The following is a 26,907-nucleotide window of genomic DNA, read 5'->3' as shown; positions in this document are numbered from 1 at the left end:
TCGGCAGCTCTAGCCATCAGGCCAAGTCCTCTCCAGACTAATGAGTGCTGGGGCACTAGTCATGAGGCAGTTTGCACCAGCACATTTCTCCTGTTAGCGCTGCCTCCTAAGGACAGCCCCGGCACTTTTTATATTACAAATTAACCACTGGTGTGTATCCATATATATATATATATGAAGTGTGGGTGTAGGTTTAGGTTTAGAGGTGAAAAGTAAAGGGGTTACAGAGGGGAGAGTAATGGTAAAACTATTCCCTGGTGGACTACAAGTCTTCATTTCGGTCCCCAATGGTAGAAGATGAAAGAAAAATGGGGAGTTAATAAACCCGAGAGACTTGTTGAAATGTTTCAGCCTGCTCAATGCCCTGTCTAATGAGGTGCTCGGACTTTCATCAGGAGCTGTGCCCTCTCCACGTGTTATAGTTAAGTATGTACATAAACATATCCATTTTTCCTGTACAACATCCAATATGACTTAAAATAGAAAGTTCAGCAACTTCTTAACTCCACTCTGAGATTGTTTTTTTTGCTATGAGCTTTTTAATTGTGAGAGTAAACAATCAGAAGTTCATTAAAGACAAATAACTGTAATTTTGTCCTCAGTACTACTTTCTTCCACTGACATGTTCTATTTTTGCATGTCCTAATTGAGTCAGTGTGAACTCGTTTCGCAGCACAAAAAATCCACAGAAAATTGCACTTAACAATGTTGAGCTGCCGAAGAACAAGCTCGTTTCCCGATTTAGCTCTGTTTCCAAGCAGAAAGTTACTGAAACTGGTGTATACTTTTTTTTAATTTGGGAGTGTTGAATATAGAATATGATACATTCTACTGGCTTATTCTCTGTTGCACATCTGCAAAAAATACTTCCAAAGGCAGGGGTGGCTGGTAACATATGAAAGTGGTGGGGAATGAAGGCCCCTCTTCCGCTTCCCAAACAACACCATAAAACAAACGTGCAAAATAAACACACATGCATTACAATAAAATACAAAATAAAATAAATGTAGTTACCCGGGCTGCGTCCTCTGTGTCCTGTCTGCGGCTCCGAGCATGATTCAAAGTGCAAACTTCCCTAAGCAGTACTGACGCTGCTCATGAGAGCAGCGCGAGGATTGGATGGAAGGGGCTGACTAGATGCTCCATAAGGCCCTGGAGGCCTGTGCTTAATCTCCACCCAGCTGTCTAAAATGTGCATGTCATGCTGGCCATCACAAGACAGCCGGCCAAACTGACATGCGTACTTTGCAGTGTCTGGCCAGCCTTTCTCTAGTCCTCCATGCTGCCAATCGACAGCAGAGGACATGACACACCCCCATTTCTCTGGCTCAGAGGCAAACTGACTGATGGCTGCGTTGCGCCTCGTGAAAAATAAAATGGCAATGAAATCACATTTACCGTGGCTCACTGCGTGCGGGGGGCGACGCTCCTCCGCCATCAAGAACAAACCACCGCTGTCCAAAGGTGATGTGACTCTTTGCACATGGAGTGGTGGACTTTGAAACTGTTGCTCATTATGTGCAACACAAAAGAGATAAATTATGCTATCACACAAACTTCTATTCTTGGACTGGTTTCCTCTTATACGCAACACAATAAGCTCGGACAGCAGCGTGTGGCTAGGAAGGTGTAGCTAACATTCCCCATTGGACATCTCTCTTTGGAATAAGGAGGTGACTCCAGTCAAATACCTACATTTATTTACATTTTGTTTTCCTACTGCTTTAGCAGATATGCCTGGTATTACCATCGCAGACATTTGGTGGTCAACATGCTGTTTTACCAATGGCAGCACCAGGAGAAGATTGGTCTGGCTGACCAGCTTTAGATTAGGTTTCAGTTTATTTTCAGGGTGCTCTAATAGTTTTGATCACCTGCACTATGAAGGGGTTATGTGTTTTGTTTGTGTGCTGATAGCACACTGGTAGCAACTATCATAACGGCTTACCTCCCTGCTTCTTCATTCAAATCTTAATATGACATCCCTGCGATATTGAACAGTTCCTAAAGTTATATGAGACATTGTTAGAACTGGTACCATTGGCGTGAGTCTCCCTTCCATTTTTACTGATTGTCCCCTCTGTTTTTGATATGTTGTGCTGGTTTAGATGCTTTGGGCACTGTGCCACTGCTATTCAGTGCCACCGTGCAAGTGCTCACTATGTTAAATGTATGTATTGATTAGTGACTCCATGATTGGGTTATTTTATTTACTTATCACACCCTAGTACAGTGCACCATGTGTGCCCAGGGCTTGTAAATCAAATACTCCTGGTGGGCTTGCAGCACAGGTTGTGTCACCTACAGAAGCAGCCTGTAAAGTGTGTCTCAGGCCTGCCATTGCAGAGCCTGTGTGCAGTCTAGTACTGCCATGTCGACTTGGTAAGTGCACCCACTTGCCAGTCCACAAACCTTCCCTTTTCTTCATATCAGACACCCCTAAGGTAGGCCCAAGGGCAGGTGCGTTGTAAGCATGAGGTAGGACATGCCCTGGTGTGTGTGGCATGTCCTAATAGTGAATTACAGCCATTTTCGTTTTTCACTATTGAAAGGCTACCTGTTCCCCATAGGCCAGAATGGGCAGTTTGATTAAAACACCTTATAATCCTAATTGACCCAGGGGAACATGGTGAAAATTCGAGTTTAGTATGCCTGAACTCAGAATGATAAAATACATCTTTTAGTGAAGTTGGTTTTAACATTCTGTGTTTGAAAATACCACTTTTAGAAAGTAGGTATTTTCTTACCTAACCATCCAGCCTGCCTCTGCTAGCTTGTGTATCGTGTGTCTGGTTTTGCGAGTGACAGGGGTTGGGGGATTCCAGGAGACAGGGTGAGTCAGCACAGGGCTGAATAGACCTTCCTGCATGTAGAGTGGTGGGAGGAAATAGCACCTGGGTCTGAATAGAGCTGTGCCTGCCTTTCACAATGCTGGCTCCACCTCCTGTGGTGCGTCTCATGTCCCTGGCCCAGACTGTCAAAGGAAAGAAGGAGTCCTGTAAACAAAGTGCTCCAGGACTGCACAGAACTGGTTTGGACTAGGTACAGGCCCCTCTCCCTTCAGAAGACAAAGGAGTTAGTAGTATAAATATGGGGACCCAGACCCCAAGACTTTAGATCACTTCTGGAACAACAAGACGAACCTCTGCCAAGGAGAAGCATCAAAGGAAGCTGTAGGAGTTGGAATGCCCCCCTGCCAGTGTGCTTTGTTTCTGGGTTGGCCTACAGTGGTGTCTTCAGTGCCAAGGAGAGGAGAAGGAACTTTTAAAGAACTTTCATCATCTTGCAGAATATTACTCCAAGGGCTTGATTTGAGCTTGCCTCCTGACCGAAGTCTCAGGGATACCAGACTTCACCCCTTCTGTTTACCTGCGTCTGGAACTTGCTGTTCTAGCTGCTACAGAAGGAATTTTGCAACACCGACGCCGGCGAGCGACGCCGTCTTCTGCATCGAAGCTGCGTCGATTTGGCCGCCGTGCCAAATCGACGCCAGTGAACGACATCGTAAGCCTGCCATAGCCGTGAGCGCTGCTCCGACTTGCGACGCCGGCCCGACGCCTGCTGCTGTGCCGCATTGACTCTGAAGCCGACATCATCGCGGAGCCGATCGTCGACGTGGGTGGTCAAGAATCCATTGACATCGTGACATCGTACGGAATCGTGGTTTCGGCGCCATCGTGACGTCACCTGTTCTCCAGTCAGGAACCTACACCTCCCCTGCCTGCGCAAGCATCCAGGTCCCGACGCATCATCTCCCCCGAAGCAAGGAACCGCCGCCACAGTGCCAGCGATGCCGTGAGCTGTCTTTGGTTTCGCTCTTCCAAGGTACTGTTCTTTGTGGGTCTGTTTTGACTCCGGGCCCGATGCCGCACACCTTGCGGTCGGCGCCGTACTTTGAGATTTCTTTGACCTCGTGATAACTCCAGTTGGGGTTATCTGTTGCTAAAGACTGCTTTTAAGTGAATAACCTATTTTTGAACTATTTCTACCATCTTGAAGAATTATTATTTGGATTACAGTATTGTGGATTTTTGTCGTTTATGGTCTTGTGATAAGTCTATATAAAGAATACTTATTTTTATAATGCAACCTGTGTGGTGTCCATCTGTAGTGTTGTCACTGTATTACTGAATGTGTTCACAAATGCTTTACACACTGCCTCTGCGATAAAGCCTGTCTGCTCGTGCCAAGCTACCAGGGGGGTGAGCAGGGGTTATCTAGTAGTGTAATCCCCTTTCCCTGACTTAGAAGCAAGGGTCCCTATTTGGTCAAAGGTACCTAGCTCTGCCAACTAGAGACCCCCAGTTCTAACAGACATTAAGCCACAAATTGAGTTTTTGAATTCGTATTTTTCATACAGTAGCTAACGAGATTAAATTTAAATAGACAATTCTGCACATATATGCCTTGCAGACTTATAATTTGGGTTTAAATTATGTACGGAAAAAATGCTTCATGACTCAATATTTTGACAATCGAGCAGATTCTCAGTTTGTCACACCACCCACACTGTTTAAAATTAGATTTTTTTTGCAAGGTACTTTTAATATTTCTTGCATGTTTCAGGCAAGTAATTCTAGTCTATGGCTTATATAATTTTACTCACAGGGAAATAATTTCAACTGGGTCGTATTTGGGTAAATTTAAATTATGAATTATACAGTTCTGTTCAATTTATATATGTCATTTGATTTCAACATCAATCATTTTCAGTATCTTTACTTCCAATGTGTAATACCCCACATGAATTTTCAATGTTGTACCCATCGAAGAAAGAAAGACATTTTTAAATCCTCAACAAATTTCGTCCCCTGACTCGCACTTCATCAGGAGGGTCCACAATGTTTAAATGGCCAAAAACAAGTCAACTTACATCTGAAAATAGCAAATACAAATCATCTGTTATTTAATTTAGTCTGAAAAGATGTCTCAAGAATATTCAATGATGAAACTTGTCCACATTCTGCTTGCTGCCCAAATACGTGTCCATGTCTGTCCAATTTTCCTGATGCATGCTTCGCTCCTGCCAGGACATGTGAAAGACCTTCCTGCAGGGCTGGACTGGGAACCAAAACCTGGTCCTGGCAAACTGCTCGGCGGCCCCCCTTGGAGGGGGGCTGAGCTGATTGCAAGGGCAGGTTTTGTCAGATTTTGTTACAGGGGGCCGACATTGCTGGCCTCCGGTAACAAAAACAGCCCCCTAGGGTCCCAAAACCGGCCCCCACCCTAGCGGCCCACCGGGGAAACGCCTGGTGCCCGCTACTTGCAGAAGAATTTTCAATCTGTTCGTGCCATCATCTCTTTTCAAGATTACACTCAACCCCTCAAATCGTAGTTGAATAATGTTCTGTTTAGTCTCATTAAAATGTGTAGAAATGTGGGACTTCGTATTGCCTTTTGAGTTTGTTGAGTTGAACAGTAATTCTCTTCTCAGCTTTTCCACCTTAAACTTTACATTCAAAATGTTCTCCGATTACCTTCTTCATACCAGAACTTAACTAGATACTTTGATACTAATTCTGAAAAAGTATCTGTTCAATCCTTTATTCAGTGATATGTTCTTTGCTCATGAGCACAGTCCAAATAATGCCCTGGCCTTTGTTGTGTATTCCTAACATTCATCTTTCATCCAAGCATGACTCCACAGGATTGTGTTAACAGTGGCTGATTTGAAGAACCTTCTCGATTCTCATGGTCCCTTGAGAGAGTTTGCAGTGGTGCACAACTTGGGAAATAACTCATTGAGTGACTGCATCCCTTGAAGTTTTTGAGTTAAACCTGAGGTAGACTGGTGAAAAAATTGCCAGGTTTTTTACAACAGAAAGGTATTACAGTTTATACGTGTAATAGTTTCATCCACAAAAATGTAGTTTGATGGAGCTTCCAAGCGTTTACATTTCTGATGATGGACATACTAGTATGACTATTTAAGGCTTCGTCAACACACCATGCTACCTTTAAATTAATACTAGCATTCATAATGTTTAACGTTCATGATACGCCTAATGATGTATGCCCATAAGTACTGGCTATCATATTTTTAATTTTATTTCTCATAATATGTAGCAAAGAATCGCCAGGGGGTTATTACCAGTAATAATCTATTGAAGAAGGGATGCAGAACATTGGAGTAGAAGAGAATGGAACAACTCCATCTCTGTCTCTATAAATTGCTCTGTCTCTCCTTCTAGCTTCTTCTTTTTCTGTCTCTTTCTCTATCTAAGATGGAATGCTAACCTAGAATCTAGGCAGAAAGGTCTTAGGCCATTTGTCATTGATTAAGATCTGGTTGAAAAATTTGGAATTTATATCGCTCTGCTCAGTGTTTTGAAAACATATTTAGAAAACGCGAGCTTGTCCACATCAAGCGGATGTTGTTAAATACACCTACAAACACAGCCAAGCTTTGGTTACCTATTGCCTCTGAATATATTTGTTGTTAATCTTGACAGCACAAATTCCTCCAAACCTTTCTTTATCCAACTGGCTCATCATTAATTGAAGACTATCTTTGTTGTAAAGATTCTCTTTCACAGCACTCCTCCTAAGTACTATTTTGCAAACTTTTAACCTTTAGAACCATGGCATTAGTTAGAAAAATCCTTCATCCTTTTTAATATTTAAGTGCGTGTGACTGGTGAATGAGGCCACTGGACCACCAGTTTGACACTTGTATTGTTAAATTGAAGCTGCATATTCGCTTTCTTGGAATGTAGTAAGCTTTTTTCAAATAGTACCAAAAACTCTGCTGTTTGTTATTTACTGAGCAGGTTAGACAGACACTGAACCGTGTTAGAAAACCTATGTAGGTATAAACAAACACGCTGGCCCTGTCAAAAATTCTATTCCAAAGAGGGAGGATCAGAGATGCCCTGCGTTTCACAGCGAAAGCCCGCATGGTATACCTTGGGCTTATCGAAAGAAAAGCACTACTTGTACCTGGAGATGTTGAGAGGATAGCTGGGAATATGACTTGTAGATGATGATGCAGAGAGATGCTTAATTCATACAAAATCTTCATTCTGCTGTATTAGAACACACAAGCTCAGGAAGAGCCCGGCACTCGAGGTGGCCCCTACTCCCACATAAAACCAAAATTCAGCTGCATTTCCATCTGTGCTCCTACAGCCTACAAAGGAACACAATCTCCACGTGGGTTTCTGGGGTATGACAAATTGTGCTGCTTGACTATTTGCCTTAAAACTTTCTACTTATGTTTAAGGGCAATATCTGCTCGACACTTCCAGTGTGTAGTGACCAGATCAAGTCCATATCATTAGTTGTGGAACATTTATTTATTTTTCAGGAGGTTTCCCATTCTTTAGTTTGTTTTGTCATGACAAAGTGTCTCCATTGCTAGATAATATTTATGACGGCAATTTGGCTGAAAATTAAGCGAGAAAATTAAGGTGGAGGGCAGAATTTTCATATTAACATGAAAATTGCCTTTTGCTTGTGAACAAGGATGCAAAAGTGTGTCCACCACACCATATTCTACACAAACTAACCCACAAATTGTATGGTCGAAGGACTTGAACGCCTTGTCATTTCGAACTAAGGGGCCAATTACGATGTTGTGCAGAAAGCCTCGTACCGACAGTCGGATTCTCCTAGACCTTGTCGGAACCCTTCCGCCAGACTCGATCAGATTCCAATCCGCCCAACCTAATAGGATGTTCACGGTCGGAAGGTAAACTGTTCGGTCATTCCGAATCGGTTCTGACCGGCTCTTGGAGTATCTGGGAGCCACATCGTACAGCTCCACGGACAGCGTATCTGACCGAGCGATTACGATTTCGATTTCCAACAGCCTTTTTGAGTCGGACTGTCCGACATGAAAAGGCTGTCGGAAACTGACATTGGGGGGGCCCTAACAGGCCCCCTTCATCCTGAGGCATCCGGTTGGGGGCCAAGGGTGTACCCACGGGACCCCCTGTAAAACCCTGCACTGTGTGGCAGGCACAATGGGGTGCCCGCGACAGGGTTCAGGGTTTTCCCCAAACACCCTATTTCCCAATAGGAGCCAGTGTTGTTGGTCGGGACACGGGCTCCCATTGAAGTCAATGGGACTCCAACAGTGTTTGGTAACATCGTATTCGGTCGAGCAGAACCGCCGATTGCGAGTCGGTCGGATCCGATTCTGAGATGGAGTCAGGAGGAAAGTTTCCGCACAACATCTTAATTGGCCCCTAAGTTGTGAAATGGTTTCTTGGAAATCCCAAAATGCTTCATTGTATCTTCTTTAGATCTAGCTTGACAGCACAGCTGTCTGCAAAACACACTGTTACCAGTTCTTTAAACTATACATAGAGTGGGTTTTGGTTCCACGCAGAAGAGTATAACTCTCTCACCTCATGATGTTGGCTGTTTGGTATATCATTTCTCCTCCCAGTCAAATGCTTGAGGGACTTTTTTACATCTGAAAAGTACAGAGTTAGTAGCATTCAGTGCCTTATCTCCTGAAAGGATTCTATATAGAAAGCATTCCTTTTTTACAGCATTGCCAAAGTCAGTAGGGAAGACTTTAATGTGGTAAATAGCATTTGTGTATGCATCACATATTAACCCCATTTGTGAGTACCTATGTTTACATGTATTTGCACATTAAAGAGAGGCCTATTGGGTTTGCCAATACGTGTTGCTTGTGTTTCTTTCCCCTTTGTTTGTTGCCTAAGCTGAAAATTATACTACAAAGACACTGCTACACTGAGCTACATATCTTATTCTAATTAAGTTTTTCTCAATTATATACTACATTCCAAGTCCAAACCCTTCTGCAGAATTTTTTTTCCACAGATGCAATAAACCCCACACAATAGACACAGAAGATAGTATTTCTTCCCAGGACAATCTCCAGTTGTGGCCGGCATGCCTCATGGGTGGGGGTGGGTGCGGGGGGAGGGTACGGCCTAGTGGTCGCGGGGAGGGGGGTTTGGTCGCGCGGGGAGGGTGGGGTTAAATAATAATTTTAAAAAGTTACCTTTCCCGGGTCCTGCGTTTTCCAAGCTCCGGCTCTGGCTCCTGCTCTCCTGCCTACACAGGAATAGGGAGCAGGCAGCCTCTCTCCCCTTCCCTAAGCCAATCACAATGCTGCAATGGCAGCGTTGTGATTGGCTGGGACGCCGACTGCACAAGCGTCTATGGGGAGGCCATTTTGTCCATGTAGGCTGCATGCAGCCTACATGGAGAAAATGGAGAGTGCGCATGACTGGTTTGGTCAGCTCCAGTGGGCCGACCAAACAGTCAGGGCCCGCAACATTGGGCTAGCCACTCCTCCCCTGCCCTGCTGCAGGACCGGAAACCAACCCCTTCTTGTGCTTTCTCGCAGTGCGAGAAGCAGAAACATAAAATGGTATTCATAATACTATTCTACGTTTTGACTTCTCGCACTGCAAGAAAGCAGTGGGGAGACGACCCTCCCCCAAATGGAGGAGCCTCCCCTGCCAATCTCCTTATGTGACCATAGGTGCTTGTTGAAAACGCGCTCTCGCCTGAGAGTAGCTCCTAGCCTATAAATCATGCTCAGCACAGATGCACTTAGATGCATTTATGAATTCAACACTGGTGTAATTTCAGATCCGCCTGCAACAGTTGAACTGTATAAAGATGCTGCACCAATCACCTGTGGCACCTCTTCCAGGGAACAAACCTGTGCAACTGCTCATGGGGGCTTTAACAAAACAAATGTTGACCACCGGAACAGTGGTCTGCTGTCCCTTGCAGGCCACCATCCCTGTTTGTCGCCAGTCACAGGGCGTCGCAAATTGCAGATTGGCAGATTGTTCTATCACCCCTTTCGATTGATTCTGTTTGCAAAAGTCAATGCACAATTCGCAAGCACTTTTTGTAAATGGAATCTTAGTACATCAAGCCCTAAGTGAAGTAGGAAGCCAGGGCACCTTCAAATGTTAGTAGCAATTCTAGTACTCCTTTTTGCATATAAATGTTTAACTTGCCATCTGGTGACAACCTCTAAAAAGCATTTCTGTGTTTACCTATGAATACTGAACACCTGTTCTTCTTTTGTAGGAAAACTTCGAAGATGCCTTTGAGAGCATTCCCGTGTAAGTACATTTACAGTTTCCTTCTGTCTTCCAGCGGTTGTTGGGCTGTTTGTGGTGGTTGAAGTGAGTCTCCCTGTTACTTCCTCCCCTTCCTCGCTCCTTCTTGTGCTCAGATAGCGCATTTATCCAGGAGCTAAAGGTAAAGAGGCGGATTACAACCTTGTAACGAGAGACGTGTTAATAGGGAGGGAGGGGGATTAACAGTAGTGCACACCCTATTCATAAGTGGCTAATGTGTAAATAAAATATGAATCAGAGTTGATGTTTGTAATTTCATCCTGCGCTTTTTTCCGGCTCCAGTGTCACTATTATTTGTTCATTTGTCACTGCTTAGGTCGACTGCTCCTCTGTTTTGCGTCTGTTTTTTTTATTTCTAATAAGTCTGCTTGTCATTGGACCGCCCAGCCAGAAGGACCGTCCCCATTTATATACATGTTAATTTATTTATTGAGTGCGCCTACAAGCAGAGGGGGGTAGAGTTTAACTGGGTGAGAGCTTTCCCTGCTAGTTTGCGAGCCTAGGTTGCAGTAAAGCTCAATTTTCAGGACTTTTCTAAAGAAGGTGCAGTTCGGAGAGTGGGATTCAGCTTTTTCTGGAGTTTGGGGCCTTGATCTCCTCCAAGCATCTGCCTTTGTTTTAGAACTTTGAATTTTCTTGGTAGAATCTGGCTAGAATTGGAAGAGTAAAGGTACTCAGCTGGTGTTTAGTCAGGGGCCAGTTTCTGTACTTGTTCTAGATCTTGCCCCAATATGCTTTGTCCAAACTTTCTTTAATGGATTCTTGATTCCACTGGGAGCCCTGGAGAGCTATCAGAGCTGATCCACGTGGTCTCTGTTCCTGCAGTTGATGTAGGGTCTGGCAGCGTGATTGCGCACTGTTTATAACCTGTCGTTAAAGTTATTGATCAGGCTAATGTATATTATGTTTAGGCTGTCTAGATTTCAGTGTTCATTTTTGTGGATTTCAGAGGTGTTTTCTCAGTATTTCCCAAACCTTTGGTGTTTATTCAACTGCCTTACCCAAATTACAAAAACTGCAAGGTGATTAATGGAAGGCTTACATTTCAGAGACAGGACTGAAAAAAGTCAAGAGGATGCGTCTTTTAAGTACCTGTGAAGTGTAAAATTCTGTGAGCCTTTGTTCCCCTCCGTTGCATCTAGGTGTGTGGCTCCAGATAGCGCCCAGCGAGGATAATCGAACGAAAATAGGTCTGATGGCCCCTTAACTTCTCCTTTGTTTTGGGACAGCTGGAATTTAAAATATGGAAGCCCTCTCCACGCCTACACAGTGCTGCTTGGAACGAAAGCAGGCAACGTGCAGGCGCTGCTGAATGTGTACCAGTTTCTGAATTCCACACCGGGACAAATTCATCATATTTTAGTGGGGCCCGACCTCTTAGCAGGGTGGACGGCATCCAACCTTTGAAAATAGTAGATGGACGCCGACTTGTGCCCTGGTCTGAGTATTCCACTCACACTCACTTCTCATTACCTTCTCTCATATCTTATTACCTCTCACACTAACTCTGTCAGGACTATTTCAGGTTTCCAGGACTAATAATGGATTAAAAAATTAAGTGTGTAAATATTTTACTTAACTAACTTATGCAGTCAGTTGGGGGTCATTCACTGACTTCTTATTGAATATTATGACACTGTTGCGGTGGACAACAGTATGGTATCCCTTGAAATCTTTAACATTGTGAATTACATCAGATTAATTTGTAGGCGTTCATTCTTAGGCATGTGACGCTTTATGCAAGCTTACCACTGCTTTTCTGCACTCTTTGCCCGACTACATTAAGGTGGTGTGGACATTCAGAGCTGCCAAGTGTCTCCATGTCAAATGTCTCACTTTGTCAGTCTGGACCTTTTCAAGGAAAACACTTTGTATTCTGGGTCTTGAAATGTGGCTGTTAATATTATAAATATGGGGCCGAAACCCCCAGCAGTAAAATGCAGTTGGGTAAAAAGCCAGAATTAGCTGAAGGTATCACACATATCAATGGGAAACCTTGCAGTTATGCATTTTTGGTTTGTGGAAAGTCCCGTATCATGTTCTTACCACTATCCCATGTGGATGGTGGCAGCACTCTTTTCACGGGTACCTGTCACTATACCTTGTGGTGAATGTTTACAGCTTGGGGTCTTTAGTAGGTGATCTGATATCAGTACTGACTTGTGAGAAATGGGGCGCTGATATGTCAAAGGAGTTTACCCAGTCTCTGTCTGCGGCTAAATGTGTTAGTATATTGACCAAGATTCTTATGAGCTAGCCATTTCACAAATCAGTGAAATAATTAAGCACTACCAAAATATCGAATTTGATCTAAATATTCCCAGATACTCTTCAGTGTATAAAATAATTATATCATACCTTACACACGATTCTATGCCCTGCATCTCTAATCCAAGCAGCGGAGGAAACAAAAAAAAGAAGAAACAATATTTTAGTGGCATCCCTAAACAGCAACACTCAAACAGAATAACCTTAGACCAGCCGTTCTTGCTGCTGCCTTATTTACATTGTGTTGCCCCCTTCAGAAAGAAATAAAAGTGACTCATTCTCTCTTTCACTTTCCCTGCATTGACTGGCATTTTAGTTTGTGTTTGGCAGCTTGTATTTGTGCAGGTGTTTACACTGATGATGGCTGATTACCTTTCAGTGGAGTTTTTTCAGGTGTTATAGGTTTAAATCCCAAACAGGGTAGTCGAATTATGCTGCAATACTCTAGACTTGTCAAGGCTTAGGTGAGCTTGACTCTGTGTTGGGTTTGGAGTGAAGGAAAAATCCTTCTTCACAGGGAAATCTTTAACTTCTACATTTATCTGTGGTGGTAAGGAGAGGCCTGCATACAATTTGAACTCTAGATTTTTTGTTTTCTGGAGATTCATAGGCCAAGAAAAGTGGCATGCTTTGAGAAAGGATGCACTTGCAATAAGGAATCCAGTTGTGGACCCATTTAAGCAATGGAACGTTAATTCTTGGTGCACATGCTTGAGGCGGTTGGGAAAGTATGGGTGACTATCTAATTCTTTTACACCAGTTAGGAGATTTATGTGTTTGCTTCAAGTAGATGAAACAGTCAAATTGAAGGCCTTTATACAAATGAATCATGGAAACACATCTAAGTACTTAAAAATACTACATCAACTTGCATCATTGTAGCAGAATATTGCTATCGAGTAGTAGGCACCTCCTGAAACTCCTAAAAAATATATTTTATCTAGTAATGGGCAGTGGATTTTTCAATCTGAGGTACGCAACCTGTGGAGCAGCATTCCTAAACAGTTGTGTATGATCGAGCATTCAAGCAGATGCTGAAGACACTACTGTTCCATGTACCTAGGGAGATAGTTAACCTATATTCCATTGCACAAAGTGCTTGGATGCCAACATAAGTAAAAGATACATAAAGACAGTTATGATGGTGATGAGTTCAACCAATGGGCTAAATATTTTATCTTTGTAGAAAGAGGGGGTACCCCTGAACGAGTTTCCTAAATCAGTGTGAAGGTATTATTTGTAAATAAACATTTAGGAAACTGATAAAAAGTGGATCTGTGCTTAGCAACAACAATATGTGACCAGAAAACAATGAATATTCAAAAATACATTATTTTATTCGTTTTTTGATATAAAAGATTTTTTTTTAAATGCTTTCACTATTAAATAGAAAATTGATCAAAAATTCATGAAGCAAAACGTAATCAACAAAATACATTAAACATACAATATTTCCTTTAGCCTAGCTGGGGGTCGCGTAACTAGTTAGCATGGAGGAGTCTCATGGCTGTTCTTAGTTGGTGGAGCGATTTGTCTGGTTAACTTCGATAACGAACGAGACTCCTCCATGATAAATAGTTACGTGACCTCCAGCTAGGCTAATGGAAATATTGTATGTTTAATGTATTTTGTTGATTATGTTTTGCTTTAAGAATTTTTGATCAATTCTCTATTTCATAGTGAAAGCATTTCAAAAAAATCTTTTATATCAAAAACAAATAAAATAATGTATTTTTGAATATTCATTGTTTTCTGGTCACATATTGTTGTTGCTTAGCACAGATCCACTTTTTATCCATTTCCTAAATGTTTATTTACAAATACTTAAATGTTTTATCAGCATTCATTGAAGTCTTAGCCTGTTAATTAATGTCATCTTCTGTTTATGTATTTTATGTTCCATTCTTCTGATGCTCGAAGTGGTACTGCATCCAGGTATATCGTGGTGTTTACTGAGAGTTCGAAACGTTTCATCATAAATAAAGTACATCCTTAAAACATTAAAAATACTTACAAATTTCATCTATCTCCAGTTAACGGTGAAGGTTGCTACAGGGAGAGACCCATACCTAATTTGTAGGTACATAGACCAGGCATGTCCCGGGTGAAGAAAATCCAAACATTTCTCAGCCTTGCATACAGTTTTATGGAGGAGGAAAGCACTTGTTAAGCTCCCTAGCAAGGTTGAGTGGTTCCTACGACTAATAGCTCCCACCTGTACCAAGATTTTGACTCTAGCAGTATCCCTTCACCGAATGGACTGAGGATCACTTCAGACCTTTCCTAAGCCCAATTCAATCCAGAACTTTTTAAGTGACTCTAGCCATTCAACCCCCCTCCACCCGCCCCTTGTTGGCTGTGATGACGTCCTGCAAGCCCTCCTTGAGGTGGCACAATTCATTGGTGTTCCAAAGAAGAATCCAATACAATAGAGGTTTTAATGTTATCAGTGATGATATCTCATGGATCCCCAGATCCAAGCGGACCGGAACCCGTGGCGTGCCCTTCCCTAGGCTCAAAAGGCCTCTAAAGAAATTATTTTTTGCTATACTCAAGGCACTGGTATTGCAATGGCCCCATATTTCCACCCCATACAATGCTGACCCCCTAGTTTGGACTTTTAGATTTCCATTGCTTGGCGTACAGGGGACCAGGCTTCCTTTTCTGCAAATTTTTGCATGGCTCCAACTCGATGAGGATGCTCTTTAGGATCTGTGGACCCCAGGATCCGGACTCGTCTAACATGATGTTCAAATAATCGAACTTCTGGTCTCTTACCAGTACTTCAGGTTCCACCTTAATAACCCTCTTGCCCTATATTTTTTATTGTAAGTCATATACTTGGTCCTGGAAGTGTTAATTTCGAGACCAAAGTCACCACAAAATTGGTTGAAACTATTAATCAGATTTTGTAGGCCCCCTCCTGGTTTTGGACAACAGGGGGTCACCCACAACAAGGAGGCCTGGTATGTTTACCCCCACCAGGGTAGGGGAATCATTAGCACAATTTAATAGATAGGCAATACAGTTGTTTTTGTATATGAGGAAGAGAGTTGGGGCGAGGACACAGCCCTGGCATACAATTTGGGTTACGGGTAGAGCCTTGGTTAGTACTCCTTACACGCAAACCTTACTTTGGCGAAATTCCCATCATGTAGTAGACAGAACAAATGCAGGAGATCTGGTGGGGTTCCTATCCCCGGAAGAACGTCCCATAACTTCCCTCTGGGCACCAAGTCAAATGCGGTCAAATCAACAAATGCCACATAAAGCTCACCCTTGGCCAGATCCACCAACCTCCATTTATACCAGGAGGAACCAGAAGGCTTGGTCAATGGTGCTAATTTTGTTCCTTAAATCCTGCCTATAGTCCTCAAATAATCTGGTTTCCCTCACACCAGTCCAACAACTGCTCAAGCATCTGCTTGCAAAACATTATTTGCAGATTCTCTATTAAGCTGAAAGGGCGGTAGCTGGAGGGCACACTAAAGATTGGTACAATCTCCACCCCCTTCCAAAGTGGGGGGATTGCCTCCTTCATCGAGCTGGTTTCAGAGACCACATTAATATAGGGAACCCGCACCCTGAGGTCTGATTTAAAAACGTCTGCAGGAATTTTGTCAAGGCCTGGGGGCTTTCCCGGGCTTGAATGAGACCTCCGCTTGTTCAGTTTCCTCAAGGGAAAAAAATGACAGGGGGGAGATCTGGTTCTTTAGACTAAGGGCACCCCCACACCTGTGATGAACCTCAGATACAGTATTAGGGAAGAACAAGCTCTCAAAATGGACGACCCAGTAAAAAGGTAAGATAGATTTTTCTGAGGGATTTCCTGACCTCCCATCAATCTTGCTAACTAAGGACCAGAACTTCTTTTGGTTGTTTCTTACAGCAGCCTCTAATAATTTGGCCCACATGTCATCTTCCTGAGCTGCTTTTAGCCCTATGCTCCCTTATAGCTTGGGTCCCCCCCTTTTTATAGCTTTTAAGAGAATTGCCTTTGCCTTTGCCTTTCTGCACTGGTCGTTAAACCATCCCTTGGCGAAATTAGATTTGGTCGCCCCCAACCTCCTCATCTTAGAAAATACCATATTATGCCCAAATAGGATCAGGTTGTTTCCCCTCAGTTTGCACATATGCATTCTATATGGGTCGCCAGGATTGAGAATAGGGCCCCGACTCCCTTCGGTTAGTAGCCCACTACTTCCCATTTTACGTTCCTCCTATTATTTGTGGCTACAAGCTGTATAGGGTCACACTCTGTGGCTACAGGGTATGGAGAGTCATTGATTCTTTTAAATTTGAAGACAAGGGGCTGTGGTCACTCTCTTCTTGCTCTACCACAACCATATCGTTTAGCTTGCTCCAAAGTCTTACGTCCAGGAGAATGTAATCAATTGTACTATGGTAAGAGCCTTGTCTGAATGTCGGGGCAAGCAGTTTTTTTTCCCGGAGTTCTATATAGCGCGAACTTGACCTGAGCATATCGGGTATCTGAGCGCTTTACATGAGCACCATTTGTGTTACACAAGGACACATTCATTTTTGTTAGTCACAGGGAGATTTTGTGATTTGCCCAGAATCACAGGATGTTAAGCGTCGTTGCCGAGACTCGAACCCAGTTCCCCAGATTTGAGGTCGACCGCCTTAGCTGTTGGGAGAACGTCCATTACATGCCGAATTCCTTGTGTTATGGTAAGATCCACAACCTGCAACGCTGCTCTGGAGAAGTGCCACCTATTAGGGAGGATTAGGTCCAGGATACCCCAAGTTAGGCTCCTGTCTCTAGAGAAATCGCTGGCCAGGCTGTTAGACTCAAAAGTAAGGATACATTTCCCGCCTACAAGCACATGGCGAGTGCTTGAATAATCCCCTAGTACTCTATCCGGTAGTTTCAGCATTTTGGATACCTGTTTATAACTACTACTCCTATTGTAGATGCTGATAATCATTTGGGTGTGTGAGTTGGTACAGGTAAAAATTAAACCTTGAACATCTGGGAAATCCAACTAGAGTGGTGTGATTGTATAGGATAGGTTGGATGGGACCAGAAGTAATACTCCACCAGAAGGGCGCCCAGCACTAGATTTAATGACTGGGACGCAGTAACCTTTGTAACCACACCTAATCACTTGACCTAATGCACATGTCTCCTGTAATAGGCAAATGTCATAACTGTCAACAAAGGTGCCCCAGTTGGGATCCCCTAATTTACCCCTGATTTCTGCAATGTTCCAACTTAGCAAGAATGTCTGCGAGGGTAGAGAAGGAGGAGACTGTAGATGAATATCAATCCTATCCCTCGGGGAAATCCCACTGTGTTGGGGTCCAGTGGTGAAATGACTAGGTTTAGATTGACCGGAGAACCTGAGACACCCACGGAGGATCCTCGCTCGTGATCTGTGGGCACAAGACTATTTTTGTCTATGCTAGGCCTATCACTTGTGCCATCTGACCCCACCATCCCATTACCAGTGAGGCCCTTCTGGTTGGTATAGAGTCAATTGACCTTTATTAATGAAGAGGGAAATTTTGTTAGAGCAGGGTTTTTCCACTGGCCAATACCTACTCCCCGAGACCAACTTTGCTGAACTGCTTACAAAGGCTTGAGGGCAGGCCCAGTTCGATTCTTTAGGTGGCAATAAAAAATGCCCAATGGCACGAGACAAATGTCAGCTCTTGCCTGGTTATGGCATGTCCAGCTGTTAAGTAGTGGACAGTGGATGAGTCCCTAAAATTTACAACACAATCACCCCTATATGACTTGGGCAGGGGCCTACCCAGGTCGCCCTCCTGACCATCAGTATGTGCCGTGCATCTGAGTAAGGGAGTGCAGAGTTTTATTTTTAAGTTGTGCAAACGATTTCTCTGCTCCATTTGCTAAGCGGGGCACATTGGACATTATAGGAACATAGGGGCAGGCATCTGGGGGCATATTCAATGCAGCAGTCTTCTGCACCGGTGCTGGGTCCCTGTTTGGGCATGGCGCCCCTCTCACCCCTCCACCACCCTTCTCCAGCCCCACCATTAGTGCCGGTGGGCAACATTCAGTTCCTCCTGTCTCACAGGGGGGTGGGGGGGAGGGGGAGCGGGGTTTATCGCCACTGACAGAAGGGTGCAGCTGCTAGCACGCCGCACTCCCCTCCCCACTTACGACAGATAACCTTGTTGGCAGTGGGCAATTGACAGGTTTTGAGCATCGCGTGCCTGGCGATTACTGTATCTTTCAGGTTCCTAATTTTGGACTCTATCACACCCAGGCGCTGATTAATGAGCTTTAGTCTTTAGTCTCTCCATCACAAGTGAAATAAAATTATCACACAAAAACTGTGTTCCTTCGTGTTTCTTGCCCATTGCCCCACCCTCTCACGCACCTGCCCTCACCTGAGCCGAAGGACACAGTCTCTTTGCTTTGGTGTTGACGACTGCCCTCTTCCTTTTGCCTACTGTTCCTATGGCAGGCTCAGGGCTCACATGGTGCAGTGTAGAGTTTGATAGCTGCACTCAAGCCCACTCTAACTCCTCTAGTGGACCTGTGGGTACACAAGTGTTAGAGCGAGACCCAAATCTTGGGTATGGGCTGGGTGTTTGAGCACCCGATGAGGACCAGGTTGTTGTGCTTGGGAGTATCCTGGGATCACATGTAGGAGGCCTAGTAGGGGTTGGTGATAAAGATAATTGGCATTCCCCAAGCCAACTTCCTTATTGATTATGCCCACCGCTCTCTGGATTAAACCATCTAAGGTGGATCTAGGCGGCATCTTAGCCCCACTCTCCAGTGCTCACTGCTTCCCCATATTGGCCCAACCAAGCAAGGCATTGTATAAGATGGGAAGCAGCAAAACAGTACTTTTGTGATGCATGATTTTGAGGGGAGTAACATAACTCCGCCTCATCCAGCGATGGCAGGCCCAGCCTTGGCCCGGTCTTTGTCTCGCACTGCAGGCATAAAAAGTGCGCTCTATAGCAGTGTCGAAATCTACTGGCACAAGGCACCCTGGAAAGTGAAGTCCCAAACTGGGTCCCCCAGCTGTCTTGTAGCGTCCTCTCTATCCTACCAGTGATGAAACTCAGGGGGTGTTCTTATACTCACTCATTGATTAAAGCTCCCGCGCTTACAGGTAGATGGACGGTTCTAATGGATATACTAATTGCAACTGAAGGCAAGAGGGGGGAAGCACTGTTGGTTGATGAATGGACCATGCCCTGCTTCTTTCTGCCGCTGACAGGTGCAGGACCTGCCCACCCTTGGCCACGGCTTTTCCCAGACGTGTCCCGCGCTGTAGGACCCAGGAAGCACTTTATAGTGCAAAGCTGTTTGCAGACAGGTGTGGTGAGAGTCAGCCCAACTCCAGGCCCTTCAAGTGCTTGGACTCATAGTTTCTAAAGAGCCTTTATTTGTAGTGGCCCCAGGGTAGAGTTTTCGTTTTAGAATTCTACCCCAGATCACTCTCAAGTTCAATCAAGAGAAAGGTCTGTGGGGCCCGAGCTTTGACCTGAATTCGGTAGAGCTACACCCTTACATTAATGTAGGTCTTTGAGATGAGAGGTGGACCCTGTGAATCCAGGATGACCGGTGAACCACCACGTCTCAAAATGAAGTGTCAGTAGTAGAAGGCATAATTCAAGACGCTGACTGATGAGCCAGCAGGTACAGCTGAATGAGGAAATGTGTGTTCTTAGGCAAACCTGACCTCCCTAGTACCTGGGATTAGGATTGCTATGAGGTTATTCTAGACTCAGCATAATGTCTGGAGGCAAGAGGCGTTAAGAAAATGTGGTACTTACATAGCACAGGGCCCACATGCAACAGATATTTTAGTTGTTCCTCAGCAACCTTGACCACAAATTGGAAACCACCTCATGCATAAATTACTCAAAGATATGGAGTCGAAAGTAAGTTGTGGTTTACATGTGTCTTGTTAGAAACGAATATTTAAAGGTGATATTCCTTATGAAGGGGGAATGTACAGATGTGATTTGTGTGCACTGGTTGATGTACTGTGAAAAGGTAAAGTGGAACTGTGTTCTTTGGTTGTTCCAAATCTTAAGGCATTGGTACATTTAGCTACCTTGTAGCACATCAACTAAAGTTCCTGGAAGATGCTGTTAGTTTGTTGGGACTGTCTGAACAGTTATTCACTTTTCAAGTAACCTGCTAACAGAAGCATCATGGTGCTGTTTTAGAAAGTATAATGTTCTAATTCCAGGGCTGAACCGAATGACTTTTACTTTTGCTGATATTACCTGGCAAGGGTTAGAATATTGATTCAAATGAGGAAATATGACTGCTGGTTATAAGGATAAGATACCAAGCAAGGGATTGTCCTGGTATATTTTATTCAGAATAAAAAATATTGTGTACATATTTCAGTTTTCAAATAAATAGAGTTCTTGACACAGCTTTAATGGTGAGGAGAGTGTTTCAACTATGTGCCTATTGTTTATAGGCAATTGGTAATATCAGTCTACCACCTGTTCATCACACAGATGACATAGTGGAAACACTATATATATAAGTACAGTTCTGAGTATGGAATGACAAAGAATGTAAATGATGTTGTCTCTGGTATTCCGGATTGTGCGTTGTACAGGTTAGAGGATCTTTATCCGGCTTTGTTTCCATGACTGAGGTTAATTTCTTTACTGCTTCTCTATATTAGTTCAATAACCTGAGTTCCAATCGGAGCCTGTGCCCTTCAGGATTCTTGCCTCTTTTTGATATACAGATTTTATTGATTTTAAGCCAGCAAAAATGGCAAAGATAAACAGATGACACACAAGCATCACAATACAGAAAAAAGAACCACGCCTAAGCAAGGCAGCAAAACTCATGTAGTACACCACAATCAGCGCAAGCAAAATCCAAGAATACATATCAATGACAGTCTTGGGTAAGTTGACCCAGACATTTTCCCCACACCTGTCTGTGTTTGTGGGGGCAACCACTGGCCTCAAAGACCACACGTTCTTGTTGCACACACCAATCCACATTGCATCTCGACAGGGTCAGGGGAGTAGGAGACATCCACCTTGTAGCAATGTCCCGTTTTACAACAAGGAGGGCCCTGCCTAGAAATGCCCTCTCAGCCCTCATGCCCCCTGATCCCTCACACACATCAAGTAATATCAATAAGGGGGAGAGGGAAACTACCCACCCAAGAACATCTGACAAATCTCGGATCACTCTGGACCAATAGTGATGTACCACTGAATGGGACCATACCATGTGATAAAAGTCTGCTGGTTTAAGGCCACAGCGGGGTCAGGCAGACGTTGGGTGAAGGCCTGCCTGGCACAGGTGGTTTGGAGAAAGATATGCAAAATAAAGGTATTATGTTTGTACCAGCCGAGAGGAGATGGTTAGTTCATAGGCATCTCGCAAATCTTCGTCTTCCATGGGACCTAACCAGCCCTCCCAACAGGTTCTAAGATGGTCGAGTGAAGCAGGAGAATTGATTATGAGGGTGCCAGAAATCTGGGAGATTCTTCCATGTCCCAGGTTACCCATAAGAAGCTTAGACTCCAGGGGGTTAAACTCCCGGAGGGTTTCAGCTGACTGGATATGAGTGCGGAGAGCATGTCTGAGCTGGAGGTATTTATAAAATTGGGTGTTTGCAAGGGTATATGTGCTTTGAAGGTCCTGGAAGGAGCACATGTGTGTCCCAGACCACACATCTCCTAACTGTGTGATACCAAAAAGGTCCCAAGTCCTCTTTCAACCAGGTACCGTGCCAGAGAGGGGGTTGTTGTGCAAGTCTGGCCTCCCATTGCACGTTTCGGAGTACAGCTCTCCATGCAAGGAAAACCATTCTAGTTACCTGAGGTACAGAAAGAGAAACCGGGGACCCATAGAGCGTGGCCTGCAAGCGAGGGAAACCCAACAACAAGAGTTCTAAGCAATACGCAGGATCGGACCACCCCCCATTGAACCACTCATGGATAACAAAAAGGTGGGAAGACAAGTAGTAAAGGTAAGGATGAGTCATTCCCAGACTACCATCATAGGGGCCCTGTTGATAATGTGGGAAAGCCAGGTTTGGCCTGAGACCCCACCACAAGGATATTTTTGCGGTTCTATCAAGATTGCTAAAACACTCCAGGGACTAATGGTAGGTACTGAAAGATATAGATAAATCGTGGAAGGATCATCATCATATATAGAGTGATACGACCCATGAGATTGAGGGGCAGGGCTTGCCATTTGGTGAAATCTGCTTTAGCTTTTCGGACTAAGGGTTGACGATTAAGTGTCCAGGTAAGCTCTGGGTTTAAAGTAATCCATATGCCCAGGTATTTAAAGCTAAGCTGGCGGAGAGGGATATTTGCCTTCCAATCAAAATAGTCTTTAGATGGTGCCAGGGGAACCAGCACAGATTTAGAGGGGTTCATCTGATGGCCTGAGGGTATGTCAAAGTTTTTAAGCAGTTGAAGACATCGAAGCCCAATCACGGACTGGTTCGGCAGGTATCAAAGAACATCTGCGTACAAATTAATCTAGTCTTCATGGCCAGTGCTGCAAATCCATCCATTATATTGGGGTTCCGTACTGATAAGCTGTGTCAAAGTCTCTACTACCAAGGCAAAGATGAGAGGGGACAGGGGGCAACAATGCCTAGTCCCTCGCTCTTTGGAAAAGGTGGCAGAGAGGACCCCCTTGACCCGCACCCGAGCAGTAGGGTTAGAATAGAGGACATGAACCATGCTCCGGAACCGAAATCCACAGCCAGTGCGAGCCAACACCAATTGGAGGTAGCTCCAGTCCACTGTGTCGAAAGCCTTCTCAAAATCAATAAGGAGCAGTGCTAAATCCTGAGTTAATCGATAAGATGGGGGCCAGGGCCACATGTAGCTGATGAAGGCAGTGTCTGGTGCTCTGGGATGGCATGAAGCCACATTGGTCCGGCTCCACCAGTTTGGTCAGGACATGTTTGAGCTTGGTTGTCAATACTGTGGCAACATTTTTAACCTCGCAGTTGAGGAGTGATATTGGGTGATAATTTGCGCACGATGTGGAGGGAGGCTGCATCTTAGGTATTACCTCTATGGTGGCCGTATCCAATTCTAAGGGAAAGGAGCCTATGCGTCAGACATCTTTATATAGGGACGAAAAAAAGGGGATGAAAATTTCCATAAATGCAGTATAGTATTCCGTAGGAAAGTTGTCTGGGCCAGGGGTAATTCCAGATGTCGAACCAGACAATACTTTCCCAAGTCTTCACCCATGAAGGGTTCCTTAAGTAGACAGGATTCAGTGGTAAACAGGCTAGGAAGATGGACTGTGTCAAAGAAAGCACCAGGAGCGACTGCATCCCTGTCAACTGGAGTTGAATAGAACTTCCTATAATATTGAGCGAAGGTCTGTGATATTTCAGGAAGAGAATGTCTTGAGCAACCAGTTTTGCCTATGATTTCGGGGATGATCCTATTAAGTTGTCGACCCGAAGCTAGCCAGTAGAGCAGTTTCCCGTTTTTGTCTCCCCAACCATAAATCTTGGCCGTTTTGCCCCACCAGATATGCTTGACTGCCCCAAGGGAGTGCAGACGAATATCTTCTCGGAAGAGACCTAATTGACAGGAGACATCTTCCTGGGGATTCAATGCTAGGCATTGTTCCAAGTGAAGGGTGTTTGCCTCTAATAGGCAATAAGGGAGGAACGCTGACACTCCCGAGTTCTAATATAACTCTTGGAAAAACCTGGCAGTGTCACTTTACTAGTAACACACAGGGTGCCAACTTGTGCAACTGACCCTTCATTGTTGTGAAAATAGACTCGAAGTCCATACAGAGTGATTGAACAAGCTTTTTATCCAGAAGATTCCAGACATTAAGACGCCACACTGGGGCGCAGTCCTGATGAAGGGTGTCCAAGATGAAGGAGTAGAGGAGCGTTGTCTGAGATTCCACGTGGTAAGATTTGGATGTGTGTCAACAATTGACAGTCAGGAGCTGGCAATAAAATTAGATCTATCCGGGAGTGAGTATGATGGGCTGCTGATGTATGTGTGAACTGCAAAGTCGCGAGTGCCAAGACCTCCAGACATCACAGAGACCCAGTGTAGTGGTCCAGTCAATAAGGCGGCGTGCCCCAGTATGTCTAGAAGTGGTAGGGGGTCCAGTGATGTTCCAGCACACCGTTAAAATTGCCCCCTATTACTGTAAGCGCCATGGGATGTGTAGAAGTTCAGACAGGTCCCAGAGACATGCATCCAGAGAAGTGGATGGTGCGTAAATACACACTAGGCTGACCACCTGCCCCTCCAACATGCCCTCTAAAGCAATGAAGCTTCCCTGTGGGTCCCATGTTACATGAGAAACCGTGAAGGAGAAGGAACGGCGCAAAAGAATAGCGACCCCTTAAGCTCCCTGTGAGTAGCCTGCATGAAAGAGCCTGTCGTAGCCCTTATGGGTCAGGAAGGGAGAACACTTTCCTAGAAGGGGAATCTTCTGAAGCAATAGCACCTCAGGGAGATGACGATGGACAAAGATGAAGACTGCAGCCCGTTTTACTCAGTCTAGTAGACCGTTAATATTCCAGGACAAAACTGGAAAGGTCATGTATATGGAGGGTGAGAGTAATTGTGAACAGTGGACAACCCAGGAACGAGACCCGTTAGGATCTGGTAGTGTGGTAAAGAATGTAACAATGGTGCACTATGAGTAAACACCACCCTAAGACTGTAGTCACAATCATTGAAAAGGTGTGTGTCAAAATCTAAAAGGGAAGGAAACAGGTGAACAAATATACAGTACATAACACAAGATTAAAAGAACATCTTGCAAAGAAAACCCAGACCCCCAACTCCTGCCCCTCCCCAAACTTCTACCCCAGAAGTATCTGTCCCCTTGGAAAAAAAGATTAATTAGGAAAACACAATACACACAACACTGTAGAAACATCAAAGGGGGTAACCCATCATAGTAAGGATGATCCGTTAAGACAGTAGCCGCTATTGTCTGTCGAAGGAAAGACCTTTGGAGCTACTGGGCAAGTGTTTGAGTAAACACAACTGGAAAAAAAATAGGACAGTAAATGTACCATAATTACATGCAGCCCTTAAGAATTCAACCCAGTCAATTTGCAGAGCTGCAGGAAAGATCAGAATCTGTGCGAGGAACAGCTGGATCAGCAAAGAGTGAGGCCGACTGTCTGCCCTCAGTCCTCATTCTCCACCTCGGAGGTAGGTTTCAAAGGAGGCGAAGACTGTGGCAGTAGTTGTACTGGGGGGATCGTGAGGGTGATATCCATCGAATAGTTCTATGTCCCCTCCAGGATCGAGTGCTCTGCCTGTGGGGTTTAGGGAGCGATCGTGATTCCAGGTTATCAGCAGTCTCCCATCAGTGTGAAGAGGAGATAGTGGATCCATGTATTAGATTATCCTCTGTAAGCCACTACCATGCAGACTCCGGACTATCAAAAAAATGTGATTTGTTGAGATGGATTACACAGAGTCTAGCTGGGAATAACAGGTGATATTGAAGACCTATGGCCCCCAGTTTCTGTTTAACCTCCAAATGGTGTGTCTTCGTTGTTGCACCTCACAATTGTAATACAGCAATAGGAGAACTTTATTGTCACCACATCGGAGGTCTGAAAGCAGTCAAGCCTCCCTGAGGATCACATCCCTGTAATTAAGAATGCAAGCTATTATTGGTCGAGGTGAAGCTCCCGGTGGAGGTTTAGGTGTGCCCTCTCACTTACAAACCACGAAGACAGGTGATCAATGGCCATCCAGAATTTAATCCAGCATTCCACGTAGTTTGCAGTCTGTTGAGGTACCGCGCCCTCAGTGTTCCCGAGAACTCCAATGATGCGTATATTGTTACGCCTATAGTGGTTTTCTGCTTCTTCGGCATGTCCGTGGAGCTACACTGTGTAGGTAAGTAAAGTGAGTCTTAAGAGAGGAAACATCGTCCTCAACCATGGAGATCCGAGATTAATCTTTCGTTATCTCCGCAATGGTGTTTCGGAGGTCCTGGTGCAACAGTGCCACATCCATCTACACCTGTCCAATTTTTGTTTCCACTGCGGCATGTGATGTCTGAATAGCTTGCAGTATTGCAGTAAGACACTAGATGGAGAGGTGAGTTTATCACTGTCTGAGTGGTCTGGAGGGCTACTAGTGGAGCCAGTAGTATATTGGTCCATGCGCATTTGTGTAGGGACAGAGCAGGTGGTTTTATCCTTGCCCATTACAGCAGGGTATCAAAAAGGACAGAGGAGGCAGAGCGCTTGTTTACCACAGGATACAGGAGAGTAGACGGTCAGCTCAGGGAGGACAACAACCAGTCTCAATGGCAGAGAACGGGTATGGCACCCGGCTGAAGCAAAAATTTGTCTTGAAGAGGTTTCCCCTTAAGCAGCGACCAACATCTGGGAGCCTGTGAAGCAGCAGTCACTCCAAAGGTGGGGGGCAAGATCCCAGATCAGTTTACATGGGCCCCGCCCAAGCACTGACTAAAATGGGGCGGTGCCAGAGGAAAAGGAAGGATAAGCTGCAGTAGCGATCACAGTCCTCAGGGCCACTTACCAGGAAAGGCCCAGCCAGTCATAAACAG

At 44.6% G+C, this 26,907-nt stretch overlaps 1 protein-coding gene across 2 annotated transcripts in view; it reads left to right on the top strand.

Moving 5' to 3' along the window:
* The window catches only part of TTC39B (tetratricopeptide repeat domain 39B), a 513,680-nt gene that overhangs the window by 188,736 nt on the left and 298,037 nt on the right, over positions 1–26,907 (top strand). For both annotated transcript variants that reach the window (XM_085633819.1, XM_085633811.1), the window contains exon 2: positions 10,030–10,064. In XM_085633819.1, coding sequence (XP_085489945.1) covers positions 10,030–10,064 — 35 coding nt within the window. The remainder of the gene's footprint in view (positions 1–10,029; positions 10,065–26,907) is intronic.

Source organism: Triturus cristatus, chromosome 2_1, assembly GCF_964204655.1.
Source record: "Triturus cristatus chromosome 2_1, aTriCri1.1, whole genome shotgun sequence".
Lineage (NCBI taxonomy): Eukaryota > Metazoa > Chordata > Amphibia > Caudata > Salamandridae > Triturus > Triturus cristatus.
Note: the sequence above shows the minus strand (reverse complement) of the source record. Positions and strands in the feature narration are given on the sequence as shown.